The following is a 20,052-nucleotide window of genomic DNA, read 5'->3' as shown; positions in this document are numbered from 1 at the left end:
TATAATTGATGTTTAAAATAATCGAAAAAGAAAAATGAGAGTTTGGAATTTGGTGGAAAGAAAATTTTGCGTTCGAGAGGGGCTTACGTGAAGATAATTAAAATGCAAGCAGAGGCTGTGTGAGCAAGTATTTCTGTAATACGCCAGCTCACAGCGGACGTTAAAATAATGCAAGATGGATTTGACTTTCGTCCAATATGAAGTGGTGCCGTATGCGTGCTCACGTTCACGCGTTCACGCGTTCCGAATAAAGAACACGTACATAGGATAGCCCGATGTACCACATAGGCTGCATCCGTGCGCAACGTACGTATGTACATACACAGATATGTACATAGACGCATACCAGACTATGCGATCGCGTACATGCGCGCGCGTATTTGCTACGTAAACCGGCCAACTAACGCCAAGGTTGAGCAAACTTTTTTTAGAAAATAGTTTCCATTCGTTTGTGGTAAATACCTTAGAGAATTTCTCAAAGAGGTTTCTTTACTGTCCAACAGTCTTGGAATGATCTTCTTTGTAAATTCAAAAAAAATCAATATTCATTGATTAAGTGAGGCTCGGTAGAAAAATCATTTGGTATTCGTTAGGCATGTTGTTCTAAGGCTCTACGGTCCAAAATTGGTCAATTCCATTTACAATATCGTATCTTTCTATTCTCGATCAGATGTGGAAGATTCGAAGAAAAAATTGTAAGAACCGCGGTAACTGTTGGCAGCTGTAAAGAAGCCGTGCGTTCCGATATTCGGTGCAAGTAGATTGGCACGCGTGTCGCTTAGCGCGGCGTCCTCGTCGAACGTGGCAACAGAACGCGAGGAAATATCGAGATCATGGTACACGCAGATACGCACTCTCCTATCATTGTCAAACGGAGAAAAAGATCGGATTGCACGGGCGTCGTTGGGTCTCTTCCGTCGAGTCGTGTGCTCGCTCGTGTGCAAGCCTACATTTGTGAGAAACGTGCCCGTTTCCCGGCTGCCATCTTGCTTCTGCGTGATGTCACGGCGTGGCCTACTTCCGAGCACTCCACGTGCAAGGGTCGTCGACCCTGTTCTCCTCTAGCCCCCTTTTGCCTAGCTCGTTGCTGGCTGCCACGAAACGCTAGCTCTAGCACCGCTAGCCCTTCCTCCGCCAGCCAACCAGCGCCCAGGATTCTTCCGCAATCGACTCCCTATTCGCCTCCGATCATTCCTTTTCCTTTTCCTCTTCCTCTTCCTCTTCCTCTTCCCCTTCCTCTTCCTCTTCCTCTTCCTCTTTCTCTTTCTCTTTCTCTTCCTCTTCCTCTTCCTCTATCTTTGCCACCCTTCTTCCGACTTTTCTTCTCCTTTTTTCTACATTTCTCATCTATCGTTTCTTACCTGGTCTTATCCAGCGTTTCCCTTTTCCCTAACGTGACAATATCGAATGAGAGCATTTTTACAAAGAAATTTCCTCGTTTAATAGATCTGATGATAGATCGTGGGCGTAAGAGCACCGTTTGTATGCACCTGCTGCTATTCCTATCTATTATGCTGTAGAACTCTTTACATAACGAAACCACCGACCAAGATAGAATACATACAATCACGCTTGAAGATTCATCAAGACCTACGTCCATAGAAAAATTGACAATATCGTTTGTTGGCATTACGCGTACACGTATAGGCGTGTACTTAGACGCGAGTGCACTCCGGTTTTCTAACTGAACAACTTTCCCGGTCGAGCGGAAGAATCCCAAAAAGGGTCAATGTTCGATTTATGACGCAACTTTCAATCTTACTGGACGTGTCTCCTTTTCCCCTGTCACCCATGGTTCTGGCGACGTTTCTTAATCGACGCCAGAAATGGAATAACTTGAAGTTTGAATTTCAATCTTTTTTGCCATAAATTGTAGGAAATGATAGAAGAGTGCGTCATCATCTTCTATTGTAATCGAAATAGAATGTTTTTCTATAAGTTTTCTTTGAGTTAATATTCGTGGAAATTTGACCAGAGACTCGGTTCGAAAATGTTCGTAGTCTCCAGGGAAGGGTGGATTTTCCAAGACGGTCGATTCGTAAATATGTAATTATTATCGACCGACCAGATGCACAAGAGGAGAGAAGATATTGGGTGTGACCGAAAGGACCGAAAGGACCGAAAGGACCGAATATATGTACATAGATAAATATACTCGGGCTAGTGATACGGGTCGAGGCAAGGCGAGGTTTCACAGCGAAGAGGATGAGCACACTCGGGCAACTGAATTTTCAATAGTGGGGTTGGATCGATGGAAGGGTTGACCCAGTGACCTGGAAACTGGTGCGCCGGTTAGTTTACCAACTGCAGCCTCGATCAATGTGGATGCGCTGGATATCCAATCGCAATTACATTTCCACAGCTTTTCCGACCAACAGGCTACAACCAGTTTGCTTTCATTTGCTACACGCCACTTCTGACAGAACCTACCGAATGGAGCTAATTCGATTAACATTTCGACATTTTAAGAATATACAAGTGCATTGTGTTTATGTCTATTACTTTCGTTGTGATAAATAGTGATAATAATGTACATACATTACTTGGTCGAAATTAGAAACGGTTAGAAGTAATTTGAATTTCAAGCTCGCTAACATTGAATTTCATTGCTTGTTCGAACGAAAGACGTTGCTGAATTCACAGTTTCTTGTACTTTGACTACGTCAGAGGATAGCTTCATATATCACGATAATAACATGAGATTTCCGTCTTCATTAGTCTAAAGACAGTGCAAAGAAATAGAGGTACTTATCGATCGTCAAATGAACGCAGCAAAACGTCAAGATCGAAGCGCTATTGAGTTAAGAAGTTACTGTTGGAAAAAGAGTCTCAAAGATGCTTACTCGTTCGTGTTAAATAAATGGTATAAATGTACGAGGCAACGCCAAGGGGATAACATTATTCAACATTCTATTATTATCGAATGATTCTTCATTTTTTATCTACATTCTATATGATTATACAGAATGGCAAAGCAACTTCATTCGTAGGTAAGTAGAAAGGAATATGGAGATACGTCAGAAACATATACATAGAACGTCATTGTATACATATATTGCGGAAACGTATACTGCGAAGAGAATTTCGCTCGAAAGCATGCGCGTTCGGTTGGGATGAATCCGGGGTTTGATTCCCTTTGCCCTATTGAAATGTTGCTCCCTTTGCTTTCTCGTCTCTCTATTCAGCCTCCGCCCTGTGTCATTTGTCCCCTTTCAGAAGGCAGGTGGTATCAAGGGAGAGGATCAAGTATGTACCATGGGGATGCTCTGAAAACAGTAGGAAGAGTAGGCACAAGGGGCGAATAACAGTAAATTGTTATTTTCGTAAACTAACTTATCTGCTCTTGCGAGGAGAAAAAGAGTGGAAAAGCGAGTATTCGATACTCGAATTTTTCAAACGTTCCAGCTTTACATCCTTCGATGAATGATTCCTCGCCTAAAAAATCAATGTTAATTCACTATATTGCTGATTTTCCCTTAACGACGATGTTAAGAAAGAAAACAACCTTGCGGATACTGCACCCCATGAAAAACCAAGAGACGAAACCCTCGACGAAGATGCTTGGCAACAAGCGTTGCAAAGGGGAGCATGAGAAAGGGGAGAAGGATGTAGAAGCAGCGGATCGAGGATAAGGGTGAGAGAGCATAGGGTGTGAGGTAGGGGAAAGCAGGAGGAGAGAGGAGAAACCAGGGCGCAAGTATTGATCCCAACGCCGGGTGGTTGACACATTTACCAAAAGCTTCGCGTGGTCTAGTTTCGGTCTGAGGTCGCAAAAAGAGCTGCAAAAGGAAACAACTGCGTGTCTTTTTCCCTTTTCAATTTTCGACCTACAACCAATGCAATCTTCGATTAATGATTCATGAAAATCACTTGTTTTTTCTTCTCGCTTTGTTTCCCTCAACTTGCAGCATTTATCTGCATTACGAACGTGGAGTAGAAGAAATTAGGAGTATGCCTAAGTTCCGAAGCTTAAGTTAGACAGTGGCAATTTAATGTGATAACGGCCGACAATAAATAGACAATACGTATCGTCTAATGTGTATCACAGCCCGTTTGACCGACGTGTTATCTAGCCGTTCAAGTATCTCGTCTGTGTTTGCGCAATTCCTTCTTTGTCTGTTTTTACTTCTTACTATCGGAAACTGAGTGTGCCCCAATAAGGTCTGACCTAATTTTGCCACAACAACTTCTAATTAACTACGAATTTATACTTTATACGAAATTTCCTTTGGAACGTCGCATTGTACCGTAGAAAATACAGTTCCATTCTCCGTTAATTTTCCAACTAAAATAATTGCCTTAATCTGAACGATGCCTCCAATCATTTTCCCATCGAATTATATTGCCTATAAGTTATGGAGAAACGGATATTGCGGTGTGACAGAGGCTGAAGAAAAGAGAAGAAAAGGAAAAAAGAAATTAGTAATCTCATTCGGGGAAATCCTGTGGCCTAAACTCGGGAACCTTGCCAAATAGGTCAGAGCTCGTATCGAGCTGGTACAGCAGCACACAACGTTGTATTGCTGCTAGCCTCAGTTCTCTCCCGCTTTTCCGCACCCTTTCCTCCCTCCTCTCCCAGCCAACCCCCACCGACCTCGTAGTCGTCACCCTAGATGGCGATCTAAAGCGATTCTAGAGCGAGGCCACCAACGGAGACCAACTATTCTATCGCGTTCCTCATCTTATGTCACCCATCTTCTCTTCTTTCGCCAACAATGTTAACGTATCGAACACGGAAATTTGAATATTTAAACACGTGAGAATTAGCGAACACAGGCACAGTCGTTATATTGACAATCAGAGAACAATGTTATGTGCTGGGATGCAGGTACAATGATTTTACTTTTTATCTGCAAAAGTCTTTTCTTATGAAAATCTATTGTTAAAAAATAAAACTAATAGTACCGTAAACATTCACTCTCTATGGGTTTACCTATTTATAGAATCGAACCTTTAGTCAAGTTTTTCTCTCGATACCGATGAACGCTGCCATAAACAGCGGATATGAGTGACAGAGACTAGTCCCTGTTTCGTAGGTACTCGGTTCTCGAGGTAGGTTCTCGATCGTAGACAGTAGATAAAAATAAATAGTACTACAACCATACCCAGAAGATAGTCAAGTAAAATGAAGATTTTTAGGTGAAACGACTTAAAAAGGAGGAGAGACAGACAACATCAATTCCAAGGTAAGAAGGAAAAGAGCTGCTGAACGGTTTATCGAATGCAGCACGTGGCATAGAGACACGTGTTCAAAGGTCATTGCCCGCCTATACCGGATTTTCTTCTATGTACGTACATATCTCTCCTTTCTTTCATTCACCTCCTCTTTCTCATTCGTATTTTCCTAATGAATTTAGTGCAGTTAACTAACGTACAAAAATAAAGAACATACAACTCGATTAAAAAAAAGTGTAAATTCAAGTAAAAGAATTGCCATTAAATGGTACAAAGAGTTAGAAAAAATGTGCTTATTGGTTGGAGCAATCAGTCGGTGCCCGGAAAGCGAAATATCTGCGACAATACCACTTGACCAATTCTTTTCCATCTTCTACATACGTGCAATGAAATTGCACAAATGATTTTCAACGTTTCTTGAACTTTAACAAAGTATCGTTAAATAGTCGAAATCAATCTGCAATACGGATTGAATTCTTGATAGAATGAAAATTATTTTATTACGCGTTGCGCGGAGTTACTGTTCAGCTCACGATCCCACGTAAACCAACTGCTATTAATAGGAACCAGTCGTAGCCGCACCTATTTGTCCTGCATAGGAGAGTCAAGTGCAGCTGGCCGACCAGTTACTATGACCGGCCGACAACGACCCCCTCGATTAACCATTCAACACTCTCACGATCTTATGACCCGTGTTCCTGCTGTTTTCCCCTTATTCTTTTTTCCACGACTGCTCTTGCAGTTTCCCTATTTTTCATGATCCCAACCCCCACCCCTCTCTCTCTCTCTCTCTCTCTCTCTCTCTCTCTCTCTCTCTCTCTCTCTCTCTCTCTCTCTAATATTTTCTAACTATTACTTTTCAATTACCTGCTCATCTTTATTTTAATGAAGCAATAATTTTGCCTTGACAAATTTCCATATAGATTAATAATAAATGAATTCAGAAACAGTACACATTTTCTGTGATTGATAAAGGTGATGACAACCATGAAACGATTCTTTTCACAGCTGACACGCGAGTAAAGCTATCACATGCTCGAATTTCTGTCTTTTCATACAGCATTGGCTCGCTTCTAACCACGCGCGTGTTCCCGATAAGATAAAAGGTGACACATTTTTCGAGAAGAACGGCGATTTGCCAGATATATATGTATTTATTAAAATTCTTTGTTATTATTAGAATATGTATTTCATAATACGAGCATTGTTGTTCAAATATTATCTAACACGGATAAATGTAAAATAAAAATATTAAAAAGATATGTATATTTTTATTGAGAATTCAGGAACACGTGATCACATTAGGGTTCCGCGTAAGATTCTAATATGTAAATTAACCGCGATCCCGAGGGAAAGGGCGTTTCCACGCCTATGCATCCGGGCGATGTAAGTACTTATACATGTACACATACCACGTGTCCTATCCTCGCGTGATTGAATAGGTACTGGAAGCACGTGGCCCCTCCTTCCACTATTAGCCCTCAAAAGTTCGTCTAACGTCCATGATAGAATGAAGTTTAAGCAAAATTAAGCAAACAATACAATTATGTATTGGAAATAGTATGTCATTAAAATCCGATATTATGTCAGACGATTAAAGACGGTAAGAATGTTAAAAGAGAAAGGGAGAAATAGGAGAGATAGGGCTGAAATACATATAAGAAAATGAAGAAGCAAGGTGAGAAAAGCGAACGAGAAAAGACGGAAGGAAAGAGGAGCATAGCGGGGGCAACGCAGGAGCAACGCGAGAGCAAAGTTGGTGGGGTCGATAGTTGACCGAGTTGGCGAGAGAGCCGGTTGTGTAACAAAGGAACGGTCCAAGTAACAAGAATCTCAAGGTGCATTCGTCGATTTACTCGATGCTTCCTCGAACTTTGGCGATGCGGCGCGGCGCGGCGCAGCGTACCAACGAGATAAATCGGATAAACGCAATCGACGAATTTGTAACTTCTGTTTTTATCCCGCGTCGCATCTTATTTTGCATCGCACGATTAACCGCATAGGAATACTGTAAAGACGGAAGAAAGAAGGTGGATGATTAGTCGGAAAAGGATGAAAACGGAAAAAGAGTACGAAGCTTGCACGAATCGTTGCTTACGTAAGTAGGACGTAGAAAGATAAGAATGTGCTTATCTAAAGAACGGCAGCATGTGAGCCACCTTGAACGGCAAAAAAACTTGCGCGTGAAATCATAACGGTGCGTTTGGACTCGTTTACGACAAACGAAGTTTGTTGGCTGTCATAAACGATGAATCGCTTCTTTCCACATTTATTGCACTTAATAATCGACGCTTATTAACATATGTCGGCAAAACAGACTATTACAAATTCAGATTTATCCCCCACTGATTATCTTACTTTTCATTTCCTTCAAAACCATTCTCGACTTCAATCATTTTTTGATTGATCCACCTAAAAAAATTGTATAGATACTATGTATGTTATTTAGTATCCCTCCCTGCAATTTGACTATTTCTTATGCATCAACCTCGTTCTCTCGTGATAGTTATTTTCGTAACGTAGCGTGAAACGCTGCCAAAAATTATATAAGCTCGTCCATTTTGCGATAATATTTAGAGTATCAATTCATCGCATCCTGTGATTTCTCGTTAAAGGAAATCAACTTGTTCAAGATCCGCCACGTTTAACTGACGACACTCTTTCCCATTCCCATTCCTCTAAAATTCTCGATTTACGTATGTATTTCCCTCGAGCGTGCCTGGAAATACACGGGACTCTAAAGTGACTCTATTCGAATGAGGGTGACGACGAGTTGATATTTTCTTTGCAAAACTGACGAATAAAAGGCAAGCGTTTCGTTGAGGAACTCCGATACAGGGAAAAATAGGCCGCTCGGTGCCCCCTTCGCCCCTTTTCAGCGCCTGCCACGAGGTAGGTCGATCCAATTGGGGGTTCGAATAGCCTAACGTGCTGGCCTCCCCTTTGAGTCCCCGGTGCGATCAATACTCAGGATGGCAAAGGCAATGTAGACTGCCGACTTCGCTAGAGGTCTTCGCATGGAGCGTCGTGACTGTCCTTGAGCGTGCTACGATTCACGCAGTCCAAGTTCGCCCTTCGATCCAGTCTCAGCTATCTACCATAGAATGCAGTAGAATTTGCTATAATCGCTGCACGAGATATTTCTTTTTCATCGCGATACATAATGCGTATGTCTTTTCGAATGCATTCGTTTCTTCATGTTTTTATTACGTGTCACCTACATATGAGGCCAATTAATTAATTGATCTTTTCATATTTTATAAAGAAAAACATAATGTTCAGACTCGCATAATTTCGAGACACGTTGTGTATGCAGTTACACATACCAGGTACATACATAGGTACCTGGTAGATATGTATGTACATGTATGCGTCGATTACGAAGAATTCGTATGTACAGCTGCACGTTGCGTCACTCTCCGCAATTTCGGATGACCGCTTACCTACATCTCTACATACTCGTAATCACGACAAGGAAGAGGAAGCAATGCTGCGTTCTTCGATGACCTTTCTCTTTCTGTCGATTATCATCGAGCTTGCGCATGTGTGCTCTTGCTCACACCACACGCAGAAACGCATGAAACACGCATGTGCCCACTCTCCTTGGGAGTTGCACAACACGACTAGCGGCTTCCCGTTTTCTTAGCGCCCGTCTACCGTCGATTCTTCGTCAAACGAGTCGTCCCCATACGATGCTTTTATAATACGTACACGTGTATGTATTGGATGATTGTAGTTATTGAAATATTTCTGAATATGAAATAGGGATGTAAGTTGACGCGAGAAATAGCTGATTCGCATGCATGAAGAAAAACGCAAACATTAAGCCTGATAGATTACGCGTTGGCCGACTCATTTTACAAAGTGCACAGATGCAGAGAGATGTGCGTGCGAGCAATAGTGACGCACACAATTAAACAAGAGCCCCGTACACATACATGCATAGGGAGAAGAAGAGGAAACAAAGAAAAAGCCTTAGCGACCAGCAATGCGGCAACGGTGAGCGCCTGCGCGCCACGCTATGTGAGTCAAGGACGACACGTGCGGCTCCGAACGACCTACTTATATCCCCGTTGCTTCGTGCACGATCGGCCCGCAGCACGAACGTTTCCGAGCGTAGAAATAGGACGACCGAGTCGAGCCCAGTCCCAATGTTTCACCGCCAATTCTCTTCCCCTTCTCTCCCTTTCGCGGTATACGAGTTTCGTTAATCGACTAACTGCTATCACCGCGAAACATCGTTCTTGTGAATTTAATGGTTGCATCGCGGCACGGTGCGACGCGCACGACGCGGCGCCGTCCTTTTAATTTCACTACTTTTCTAGATCTTTCTTTTTCATTCGATACACGTATCGAAACAACAGTAGATATCACCCTTTTCAATTTCTCTAGCGTTCCTCACGTTCTTACGTGCGTGGTGCTCATTTTAGCCAAAAAGACAAAAATTGTTCTAACACTTCCGAGAAATATTAGACGTTACGTAACACTGATAATCAAGCAATCACCCAACGCCACATAAGTTCACGAACAAATCCATGACAAGTTTCGAAGAAAAAGGTAATAAACGAAAATTTATATACGCGATATGACAATCGTATCCGTTGCTTCGCCTTTAATTAAATCGCAGAAATTGAATTTACATGAAATATCGAATCTCAACAGTTAGAGAGCACTGCAGTATCCTGTATACGAATTGTACAGGATCAATAGAAAAATAGGTCAAAGGTTCGGCAGTGATCTCATTGTGGTCTCAGCGTAACAACGACAGCAATAGTATAATTACTCTTGCCGATGTAGTTTAGTAACACAACCGTAATCATGTAGAGATAAACTACTTAATATTCGAGTAATTAATAGGTATGCATGCACTTGCATGAAGTGTTTTCTATCAGTAATCGGTACAATTATCTATGAAATTTGAAGACACTTTCTTATATAATATCGTTAGATATTTCGAGGGTAATTTTGTTATCACATTTCACATTAATTTTTTATTCATTGATCACGGGGAAAATGAAGCAAAGGGACGTGAAATTGCTAAAAATGTTGGTACAAAAACAGTCGTTAACGTATGTATCTGCAAAAGATAATTTAATCGATTACTGTTAGTAAGAATCATCCCTACGCGGCACTCATTGCAGGGTATGCGCGTAGCGGGAAGAAGGCTGATTGGCCAGTACCTATCGGCCATCCCCTGTCTTTCGCGTGCAGAAACGTGCACACGAACACAGAACAGCTCTTTGGACCCATATAGCATCGAGTCGAAAAGCGGTGGGTATAAAGGCTGCCTTGATTCGTCGGTTTTCTTCTCACCGGGCAGCATAAGTAGCGCGTTTCCGCGCGGGTTGCAGCCAGTTCCTGTTCGACCGTCATACGACCATAGCAAAGCGCGGGCGTGTGGAATCTCTCGACTCTCGACTCGCACCTCACACACACACACACATGGTCGCGCGATAGCCGAGGCAGCCGGGAGCCTTGAATACATGTGTGTGCACACGTATACGTATGTGTCGCGCACGCGGTGTCCTCGACTGAATATATCGTTTGTGTGCAATAAGATCGAGAGTGGCTTCGTGGCTTGGTGTGCTAGCTCGCTATTATATATATATATATATATATATACATACATATGTACAACGTATATGCACATATGTACGTAACTATGTGTGTCAGTCGGTGAGTGTGTGTCATGTGTACCCCGTGGTACCGACGTCGCGGGAATTGGTGTGTGTGTGTGGAGTCGACCAATCGTGGGGCGAGTAGCAACGACTGTGCGCCAATCGGCGAGCAGAAGCGGTCGCGAATGCGCGTACTGTTACCACCGGATGTACGATCGCACTGGTAGTGGGGATAGACTGAGAGCGCGGCACAGGCTACGCGCTCGAGCGCATCCTCGTTCGTCACTGCTCGCCTTCGGAGTCGGTCGTGCTTCACGTTTTCGAGTCTCCTCTCTCCGGCAGTTCCCCGAAGTCGAACGGATAGTTCGCTCACCAGCCTGCAGTTCACTCTCGTCGGGTCTACAGACTTTCTCGATTTCGTTCAGTTTCTATCCCGTCGCGTTCTGTGCTGCTCTGTTGCTTCTAAAGAACACCTTTGAGACGTATACCAGTCGCACGATCAAATGACCCGTGTCGCGTGATAGTCTCGATTTTATTGTGCCTGTCGCGTCGCGTCGCCTCGCGTCGCGTCGAGTCGAGTCGTGGCCCGCAATTGCGTACGTGGCGTGACTCGGAGACCGAGCGCAACCGGAAACGAGTACCGAATTCCCTATTCTCGACCATGGGACCGCATGCGGTTATCTTTTTGGATTATCATCTTTCTACTCGCAGTTGCTCCAGCTTTTTTTCTCCTTCACGGTTTCTCTTTTTTCCGAGTGATCGTACTTTCGTGAATTTAGGTCATTGCAAATTCGACGTTTGTCATTCTGGTACCTTTCTTACGAAACGATTTCCATTTCGTGCGCAATTTTCTATTCGTGCCGTGTACAATTAATTATAATTAATAGTGCCAATAACAATATGTACAAATCTACTAAATGATATAAAAAGAGAAAAAAAAAAAAGGGAACGCATCGAATATTCGAAAACTAGATTGACTAAACGTATGTCGGTCCCGCGATCAAAAGTCTATCCTTTGTGCAGCTAAATCTAAAAAAGAAAGAAATCGTTGCTCGCACATCGGTGTGTGTCGCGTCGTGTCCGTGTTCCTTTTGGTGTCTTCTCAGTGGGTAAAGATGGCGGTCTCGTCGTTCGGTTGGTTCGTTGGTTGAGTGGTGAGAGGGGCAGCAACTGTGACGCAACCCATCATCACGTGATCAAACCGTGGCTCCGCTCTCGCTGGGCCAGTGTGTGATCTAACGTTTGTTACGGCAGTTGGAGGAGGATACGCAACAAAGGCTGGAGTGTAGAAGAGACAAGCAGAGAAAATTGTTTCTTCTTTCGTTGCAACGTTGCCCTACAACTTCGTCACTGTCGTCGTACATTACGCTGATGTGTAATGACGCCTCGATCTTTTTCTCGGTCGCTAGGTCAGTGGGGGTGAGAAACTGGCTTGGCTCTGCGCAACGACAGTCAGTCTTTTTCTCTCTCCTATCGGCCCCGCGGCACATCCATTGACATCGATCGAATATGGCTCACATTTCTACAAGACTCTACATTCTGCGCTCCTTTTTTTCAATCTCTCAACATATTTAATTACCTTGTTGGAAAGAGAGATATACGCTTTGAGAAATGGGAAGCAGAAAGCTGTACATGTTACGTGGAATTATCAACACCTGGTATTGATATTTAAAGGCACAGGTACAGGCACAGGCACAGGCACAGGCTCAGCAGTGAAAACCGTGTTCCCCCAGCTGTAATGTACCATGGTAAAAAGGCTCTGGGATCACGGCAAACACTGCGCGAGTACTGATCGTTCTTCGAGCATCGTCATCATTCTCCATCATTATTCTCTTTTCCCGGTTGTGCGCACGGTCATGCGCAGCCGTACGACAGTACGTAAATTACTTTTCCGCTTGTTTCAAGCATAAATTACACTGTGCGCGCATCCGTCCAATAGACTATTTTAAATGCGATAGAAGAGCAAAGGGAAGGAACTCGAGAACGCCATTTTCTTTTCGCTTGAAGGTTTTTTCCAAAGCCTTTCTTAGCACTTTCATGGTTCATTTTCAATATGAAAATGATATTACGTGAATCGACGGATGTGTCATAAATAGAATGAGTTTGCACCTGCTACGTTGAGTTCACTTCATATGCAGTACTTATTTAGTTGGATCGTGAACGTGATTGCAAAGCAACTCTGTAATTGCCGTGCAAGAATCGTTGCCGTTAGAGTGCGCCGTTCACCTCTGAACAGCCTTCTATACTTTCTAAAGCCGCTTACTTTCGTAACTTAGCAAATACCGTCGTGTCGTTCTCGTACCGTGTGTCGGATCGTTGCCGCGATTACGGGTCTACACTTTTTCGTTTAATAAAACAGTTCGTTGTTACTTTCTATGTAACAAATCACCAGAAACTATTTACGTTCTATTTCGTTGATTACACGTACTGCTAACGGGAGTAAGTATTTTACTGTAATCTGCAGGGAAGAAAATGCTCCCGATTCTCAACATTTTCTCCATTACGCATAAACGTTGAGTATTGAACATTTTGGAAGGTGAGAAGTGGCATGCAAGTGGTAGAAAGGGTGTATACTAATAATCTGTAAATCTAGCTATACTGTGTTTTATAGATGACACTATCGAACATTTACTGTCTCCTCCATTACTCTTTATTTTTTCATCGTTTAGTCACCTCACTCAATTATTTTTTACTTTCAACTGCACCTCGAACGCATCAATTTCGCATAATCTATTATTTTTGTGACATTAACTATCCTTACGAAATGTGGTATGATAGTTATTTCAGACATAACCAAATGCTGAGAAAAGCAACACGGCCACCATTGCTTTCGAACGAGCTACTTTTCAAATATTTAATAAACTATTTTCGTTTTCTCAAAAGATTATCTTTCCTTACTTTTTATTTATTACTACATACAATTCATAAATCCATATATCGCAAATTAGGATATACCGAAAAATAAAAAGGTTAGTACAAAGTGTCGAAAGTTATCATTCCTATATAAGCAAGTAGTAGGAAAAAATGGAGAGGTAGGCGACATAAACTGTAATATACGGTGTCCGTATAACGCACATATGTACATACTTAACATGCACATACGTACACGTTGTTATATAGGAAAGGGAAGTGGGACTGGCTTGCCTTGTGCTACTTTGTATATACGCAACGCTATCGAGATTAGAGTTGATCTTTTTTACCAATCTTCGGATGTTTCTTCGTTTTTTATATAGTATCAATTCTATATAATTACTTGAATCGAACAGTCACTATTCGTCACATTTCAATTACTTTAATTTTTTTTATTCAGGTTGGAGGAGCATAATAGAAATGGCGGGCTAGTAGGTATCAGGAAAATTGAAAAAATTCATCAGAAACAGTCATTTTATAGTTTTCTTTTACGACCGTCTTTCATCAAATAATCGAAGCGTTTCCGTTTCCATTTGGGGTTGCTCGATTGGCTCGGATTCCATCCACGCGCTGTCTAATTTTACTCGTTGGCCTCGAATCCGGTCGCCATGGCTCATCGTTCTGCGATACCTGTGAGCTCGTGAAAAATAACTACATACTTTCGTTGGAATAGTGAAATATTCGTCAACCGTAGCCAGTTATTTATCATATTTTCATTTCGATATGCCTCGCTTTAAATTACTTTTACTTACAAAGATATAAACTGATAAGTAAACATTCTTTATATTATTATACAAGTATATAATATACTATAAAATAAAATCGATTAATTGAGAATTGAATAATATCGCTATTAAATATGATCCTTCATATGCTGTGACAAATTTACTTCATTGTGGAAATCGTATATGGTATTCAACATATCTTTTCGTTAAATCTGTCGTATCGTTAATCGTGCTATTTAGTTACCTTGAGAAAGGGTCGAAACCCTTTTAGAGGGCGACTAAGATGAATATCGAAAACGATGATATTCGTCAGGTTTCAAATGAATTATTAACACCATTACTCTAATGAATTTAGATTAGAAGAATCTGTAAAAGAAATGAAATTTTCCAAGCAGAGACTATTTAGACTTGAAAATTCGTCGGTGCCTGCGCCTATGTTGCGGATGACATCATTGCGAAACGGTTGAGTTGGGAGACGGAAGGGGCAACCGTAAAGATCGTGGATCATCGTGGAGGGTGGGGTGAACGAGCGATGATACGTTGAGAAGAGAAGAGAGCGATGGGTTTAAAACACACCGCATTGCTTTAACAACCAACAATTATTTTTGCCGAAGACTCGTCGAAACAAATATGTTGCTACTTCAGAAATCTATTTTGTTTTTTCCTTCCATCATAGTTATAGGTATAAGCAAAGATAATACACTGGAAAAAGTGAAAGGACAATGATTTGAACACAACAATGCCGTAAAAAAAGGGCTATATTTGTTACAGGTAATAGCGATTTTGAATAAAGATTCGTTACGTAATATAGTGTAGTTTCAGTAGATTGTTGTCTTGACTTGTCGTACACAAGTTGGGGGAGGTTGATGAGTGAACGGGGGAGACGGAGAACGAACGAAAGGCGAAGAGAGAACGACCGAGGTCTACTAAGCGCAGAGAAGTCGCTGGATAGACGGCGAGAGGAGAGGAGCGGCCAGGAGAGGAGAGGAGAGGAGAGGAGAGGAGAGGAGAGGCAAAGAGAATGGAACCGTGATGTGATATAACCACGAGAATCCAGTGGTGGGGCGGACCAGGCAACCAGGCCTTGAACAAGCGAAACAGAACAAAAAGCAGCAGGAGCTTCGACTATGCTATTCGTACCGCCACATAGTAAAGTTTCCACGAAAATCGCCCGACAACTTCTCCCTAATCAATTTTCAACCTTTTTCGGTGTTTATCATTCCAACCACTCATACGATCCATTACGATGATTTTCGTCATTAAAACGTTTAATGCTATACTTGGAACCTCTAATCTTTTTTCGTTCAAACAAGTTCATGATAGCTGAAATTTCTTACCCCTACTAATCGATTGGTTTTCTTGCCTCTCGGTCGCATATCGGTGCCTGCTTCCCGACAGTTCCAGCTGAAATACGAGTAGATATTTCAATTTTAATGCTGCTAAGCTTTAATACTGCGTAGCTTCACGAAATCGAAAGAAATACATAAAATCACGTTGACGTAGTGTTCTCCAGGTATTCGCACCAGACTTTATCGTCAGATTACAGATCAACATAAAATATGTAACGCCCATCTAGCTCACGGTTTTATGTTTACAAGTAAATTATTTTTTAATTGTCAGGTCAGTGACAATAATAAATCGTATTCTGCGGCCAGAAATGTGAACGAATGTCCTAAGAATAAAGAAATGTTAAAAATGACATTAAGCAAATGGACGCTGATAAAGAAGCGAGAAGCGAAATTGAAAGTGAAGGCTTCCGGATAGCAGGCAAAAGCAAACGGATGGAAATTTCGAAGGCGTGGATAAGGGCGTCTCCTTTTGTAGCTGGGTCACCGAGAGGGTTCTGAGCCGCGTAGCTCCTAGGCTATCCTCGCTGAAAACCCACCCCAACTTTCACCCTCGCAGCATGCCCGGACGATTCGATGCTCAAAGATGGCCGTCTTGTTGGCTAGGAGGTCACCGGGTGCGTGCTAGACCACGCCCTATACTTACTAAACTGGCCGAACCTCAAGGACAAACCTCTAATGCTTCTCGGGCAAGATTTGGAGCTACCTTACTCGGTGGTACCTTCCCGGAAATTGCGCAATGATAACACGCCAATCACATCTATCGCAACCTCTATTTCCTTTCTTTTTTTAATGAACTACCCATGTGTGAACGTATGCAAAAACTGAGAATAATCAGAAAATTCGAGGATCCACTGGAATTACCTACTTACATAAATATCAAAATTTCTTCTTTCAAGTATTACAGTATTATCAGTATTATCGATTTTTGGAGCATGAACTTTTCTGGGACATGATCGATTGACCCGTTTCACTGGCCTAATTACTATTCGACCTTCTGGCTCTGGACCTCTCGGCCTCATAACTTCAACACATTTTTGTATTATAGTATTATAGTATACATAGTATATACACAGTATGCAGAGAGTGTTGTATAACATCCACTGTCCTGTAGACTGTCACAGAAAATGACAGAAAATGATAGAAATTCGCATCATGTCAATTAACTTATTACTTAATTTACTTAGTGTGTAATGTATAGGTATTTTCATGCATCAACTATTCTAACGAAAGTTGGGGCGAACAGAAGAAATGATTGAGAGGACGCAGCGACGAAGGTGGAGCAAAGGTACTTTTGTTGTTATGTATTTGGCAGGTTTATCCGAGGGCATGCGCACAGCCAACGTGTACCCACCTACCCACTTACCTACCTGCATCCTAGTTTGCCTACTCTCTGGTTTGCCAGCTTGCCTTGGTCCGTCTTGCCTGCCTAACTGCCTGACTGCCTGTCTACTTACTGGTTTGCCTTGATCCCTTGAATAGGCAGGAGGTGGGCTGGTAGGTAGGTAGGTAGGTAGGTAGGTAGGTAGGTAGGTAGGTAGGTAGGTAGGTATACGTCTTTCTTACGTAAGCGCTTCACTAGAGAGCAAGTTATCGCGACAGGGTCGAGTAACCAGACTTAGAGAAAGAATGGGAGGGGATACTGAAAGATTCACCGAGGAGTTTTTGCAAGCGAGTTCGATAAGCGGCGTTTAGAGTGTGGGAACCATAACGTTGTTTTTAAAGGGAAAATGTTTGATATACCGTCTGATGTATTTTACGTGAAATTCGTGCCAGATCACACAATTTCGTTTAACCGTTCATGATAAAACATTTGACATATGATACGTAATCTCTGTAATGGAGGCAGATACGATTTATTGTAGGTACACTATATAGCAACGTTCTCGTTGGAGAAGCGAAACGGGGTTGCTAGAACGGACAGGTGGTATTTCTGTGGGTAAATGTTCTGCGAATCCCCGCGGTTCGCAAGGGGGCCAAGAACACCGCCGTAAATTGTGTAGTTTGCTTGGGAGCAGCGCGCTTGTGCGATGACACAGATATCACGCCTTCTCTCCGATCCTTCTGCGCACCATTTCTCGTTCTCGTAGTTGCAGTAAACTCAGCCAGCGCATCTATGAAACGGAGGTGCAAATTGACTGGATTAACTTTGGCCTCCAACTCCACGAGACTGAATATAGGCCTCGCGTTTTCTTCAGTCTCGTTTCTATTCTGATCTTTTTCTTCATTTTTTTTTTTTTTCTCTATTTAGATCGTTGTAGCAACGATATTCTTCCGCAAGCATAAGTCGGAAGTAAACCGTCGCGCGTCGGGCGGTCTGAGGATCGCGCATGTGCACTCGTTAGCTCACACATTCGTAATTGCTTCCCTTCCTGCGCATGAATATGGTTGTCCCACATTTCAGTAAGTATGTACGCCTACTGTGTCGCGCTCATTTAGCGAACTGTGTCGAAAGACTCGACCGTCATTTACCGTGAACCTAATCACCACAATCGACATAACGACTCGAGTTTCTACCTGATCTTTTCGACGATCGGCTGCAAAGTGTTATCACTGCCGCGCCGGTGTCCTTATCGCTGCGAGGAAACGCGCCTCTACCGGTATGCGTTTTAAGTTGTAAACAGGATACTGATCTCAACTGCAGATTTCACTTCTATACAGGGTGTAAAATGAACCGTTGTATATGTCACCGATATCTTTCAAATGGAACTCGTATTTTCCTTAACTCAACCTTTTAGATTAGTCCATGGTGTTTCGTCAACGATTTCCATAGTTCGTCCGATACCGAAAAAATGTTTCCTGGTCGAGTATCGAGACGGTGCAAATTGACACGGATCCTATTTGAATCGCAAGTGTTCAGATACTGGTCGAATACGATTAATAAGCACGTTTCGCGTTTCGTGGACCCTTCGGGAGGAAACGGACTTTCGTACCGATGGATCATCGTTTATTTTAGAGGATAACAGCCGCCTTACTCGACCGCGTTCTTTCATATGTGATCCTTCTTAACGAGCACACCGATGAGAACGAATTCCTCGCTCTGCCTATTCCCCGTAATTATTCCACTTTTCAGTTTTTCCTCTCCTCTTCGCGATCTTTCTGCTCGATAGCAAATGAACGTGGCTTCGTTAGTTCCGTCGTTCTTCCATTACCGCAACGATCTCCTCTTAAAGATGCTTATTCCTTGAAAACGCAAAGTTCCACCAGTTACCGTTAAATACGAGGCAGCTTTTCAACTGAAGGGAAACTTTCCGTTCAGGCTGTTACCGTTTCAGTTACCGAGGACATTAAAAGGACATTATTCTGGTTGCGTTTCAATTCAAAAATGATAACTTTTAAACTACATACTACATATGCTGATACGGACTGGAGTTAAAACGTTCCTACCAACAATTTTTCGCCTGTACGTGATTGCACGCGGTCGTGTACTTAGACGCGCATTGTTCGCTCTCTGATTCTTACGTAAGAACCAGATTGACTTAACGAGGTTTCGTTTTTCTTAACGCTGTTAAATCCTCGGGCTACGTACGTATCTCAGCGTTCACGCAGGTGAATAATTCTCGAAACGTACCATGTGCGCAAACGTGCCTACGCTACGATGGCAAGAAAGACGCATGGTGAAACGTTAAATTGAAAGTAACGATATGGAGACAGTGGAAATGGAAAGAGTTATATGAATGAAGTAGAAGAAAAACGGTTATTTCCCACCTGAGGGTTAAGGCTTGTTTGAAATTAGAGCCGAAAATAGAAAAGTGCGCATATACGAAGTTGAAATAAGGCTGATGAAATAACGGACAAGGCCCGTGTAGGAAATCCATGTATGTATTCCGTGATACGCGGCGGAAGACAAATAGAGGGGGGAGGGGGGGAAGGATCGACGAAAACCGTCTCGAAGTTCGACGGAATTTTTTGTTAGTCTTCGATCACCGTTGCAGAGGGTAGTTTGACAAGTGTACTACTGTACCGCTGCTACAAGCGGTCCGCTTCGGCCCGCTTCGGCCCGCTTCGGCCCGCTTCGGCCCCGCTTCGGCCCGCGACCCGCATCCTGCACCTACCCTTTTGTTAGTTGCGTAACGCTGCAGAGTCATGCGATAGGAGAACTCCGCCGCGACGTGGCGCTGCGTTACGGGGCAACGCAACGCAACGGATACAGAGGAAACGAAACGAGCGAGAGAGACGAGGGAAGAGGAAGAAAGATGAGGTTGGCTGGTCTGGGGCCTGAGGGGGCTGAGGGGCGAGCAGCTCGGGAGAGACGAAGAGAGTGCAGAGAAGAGGCGG

General features: G+C 42.8%; 2 protein-coding genes and 1 long non-coding RNA gene across 4 annotated transcripts; 1 reads left to right on the top strand and 2 right to left on the bottom strand.

The window, feature by feature from the left end:
• Window positions 1-2,707: 2,707 nt before the first annotated feature.
• On the bottom strand, window positions 2,708-4,267 carry LOC143188399 (uncharacterized). Its single transcript, XM_076392615.1, has 7 exons — window positions 4,219-4,267; window positions 4,010-4,168; window positions 3,907-3,968; window positions 3,832-3,843; window positions 3,506-3,779; window positions 3,334-3,435; window positions 2,708-3,266 (listed from the first exon to the last, which is right to left on the bottom strand). The coding sequence occupies exons 1-7, from the start codon at window positions 4,265-4,267 to the stop codon at window positions 3,199-3,201; spliced, it is 726 nt and encodes a 241-aa protein (XP_076248730.1). The 3' UTR covers window positions 2,708-3,198.
• Window positions 3,634-5,364, top strand: LOC143186536 (uncharacterized). 2 transcript variants are annotated; one of them, XR_013003072.1, is made up of 2 exons: window positions 3,634-4,828; window positions 4,944-5,364. It is a non-coding gene; the product is annotated as an uncharacterized LOC143186536 (long non-coding RNA). The 2 variants fall into 2 exon arrangements; XR_013003073.1 differs by having other exon boundaries at window positions 3,634-5,052; window positions 5,140-5,364.
• Window positions 5,365-14,069: 8,705 nt separating this feature from the next.
• On the bottom strand, window positions 14,070-17,577 carry LOC143188397 (uncharacterized). Its single transcript, XM_076392614.1, has 5 exons — window positions 17,571-17,577; window positions 17,430-17,520; window positions 17,145-17,331; window positions 15,766-15,832; window positions 14,070-14,333 (listed from the first exon to the last, which is right to left on the bottom strand). The coding sequence occupies exons 1-5, from the start codon at window positions 17,575-17,577 to the stop codon at window positions 14,317-14,319; spliced, it is 369 nt and encodes a 122-aa protein (XP_076248729.1). The 3' UTR covers window positions 14,070-14,316.
• Window positions 17,578-20,052: the final 2,475 nt, after the last annotated feature.

The sequence above is a fragment of the Calliopsis andreniformis genome, chromosome 2 (genome assembly GCF_051401765.1).
Source record: "Calliopsis andreniformis isolate RMS-2024a chromosome 2, iyCalAndr_principal, whole genome shotgun sequence".
Lineage (NCBI taxonomy): Eukaryota > Metazoa > Arthropoda > Insecta > Hymenoptera > Andrenidae > Calliopsis > Calliopsis andreniformis.
The sequence above is the reverse complement of the archived record's forward strand: the minus strand, read 5'-3'. Positions and strand labels throughout refer to the sequence as shown.

What these genes read in the sequence shown, in the direction of transcription:
- LOC143188399 (XM_076392615.1), bottom strand. Translation starts at nt 4,267, where the DNA reads ATGGAACTGTATTTTCTACGGTACAATGCGACGTTCCAAAGGAAATTT. An exon ending in GACGTTCCAAAGGAAATTTC is followed by an intron (nt 4,169 to 4,218) that starts GTATAAAGTATA and finishes TGGCAAAATTAG; the next exon opens with GTCAGACCTTATTGGGGCAC. An exon ending in ATACGTATTGTCTATTTATT is followed by an intron (nt 3,969 to 4,009) that starts GTCGGCCGTTAT and finishes GTCTAACTTAAG; the next exon opens with CTTCGGAACTTAGGCATACT.
- LOC143188397 (XM_076392614.1), bottom strand. An exon ending in TCGCTTGCAAAAACTCCTCG is followed by an intron (nt 17,332 to 17,429) that starts GTGAATCTTTCA and finishes TACGTAAGAAAG; the next exon opens with ACGTATACCTACCTACCTAC. An exon ending in GTAGGCAAACTAGGATGCAG is followed by an intron (nt 15,833 to 17,144) that starts GTAGGTAAGTGG and finishes CTCGTATTTCAG; the next exon opens with CTGGAACTGTCGGGAAGCAG.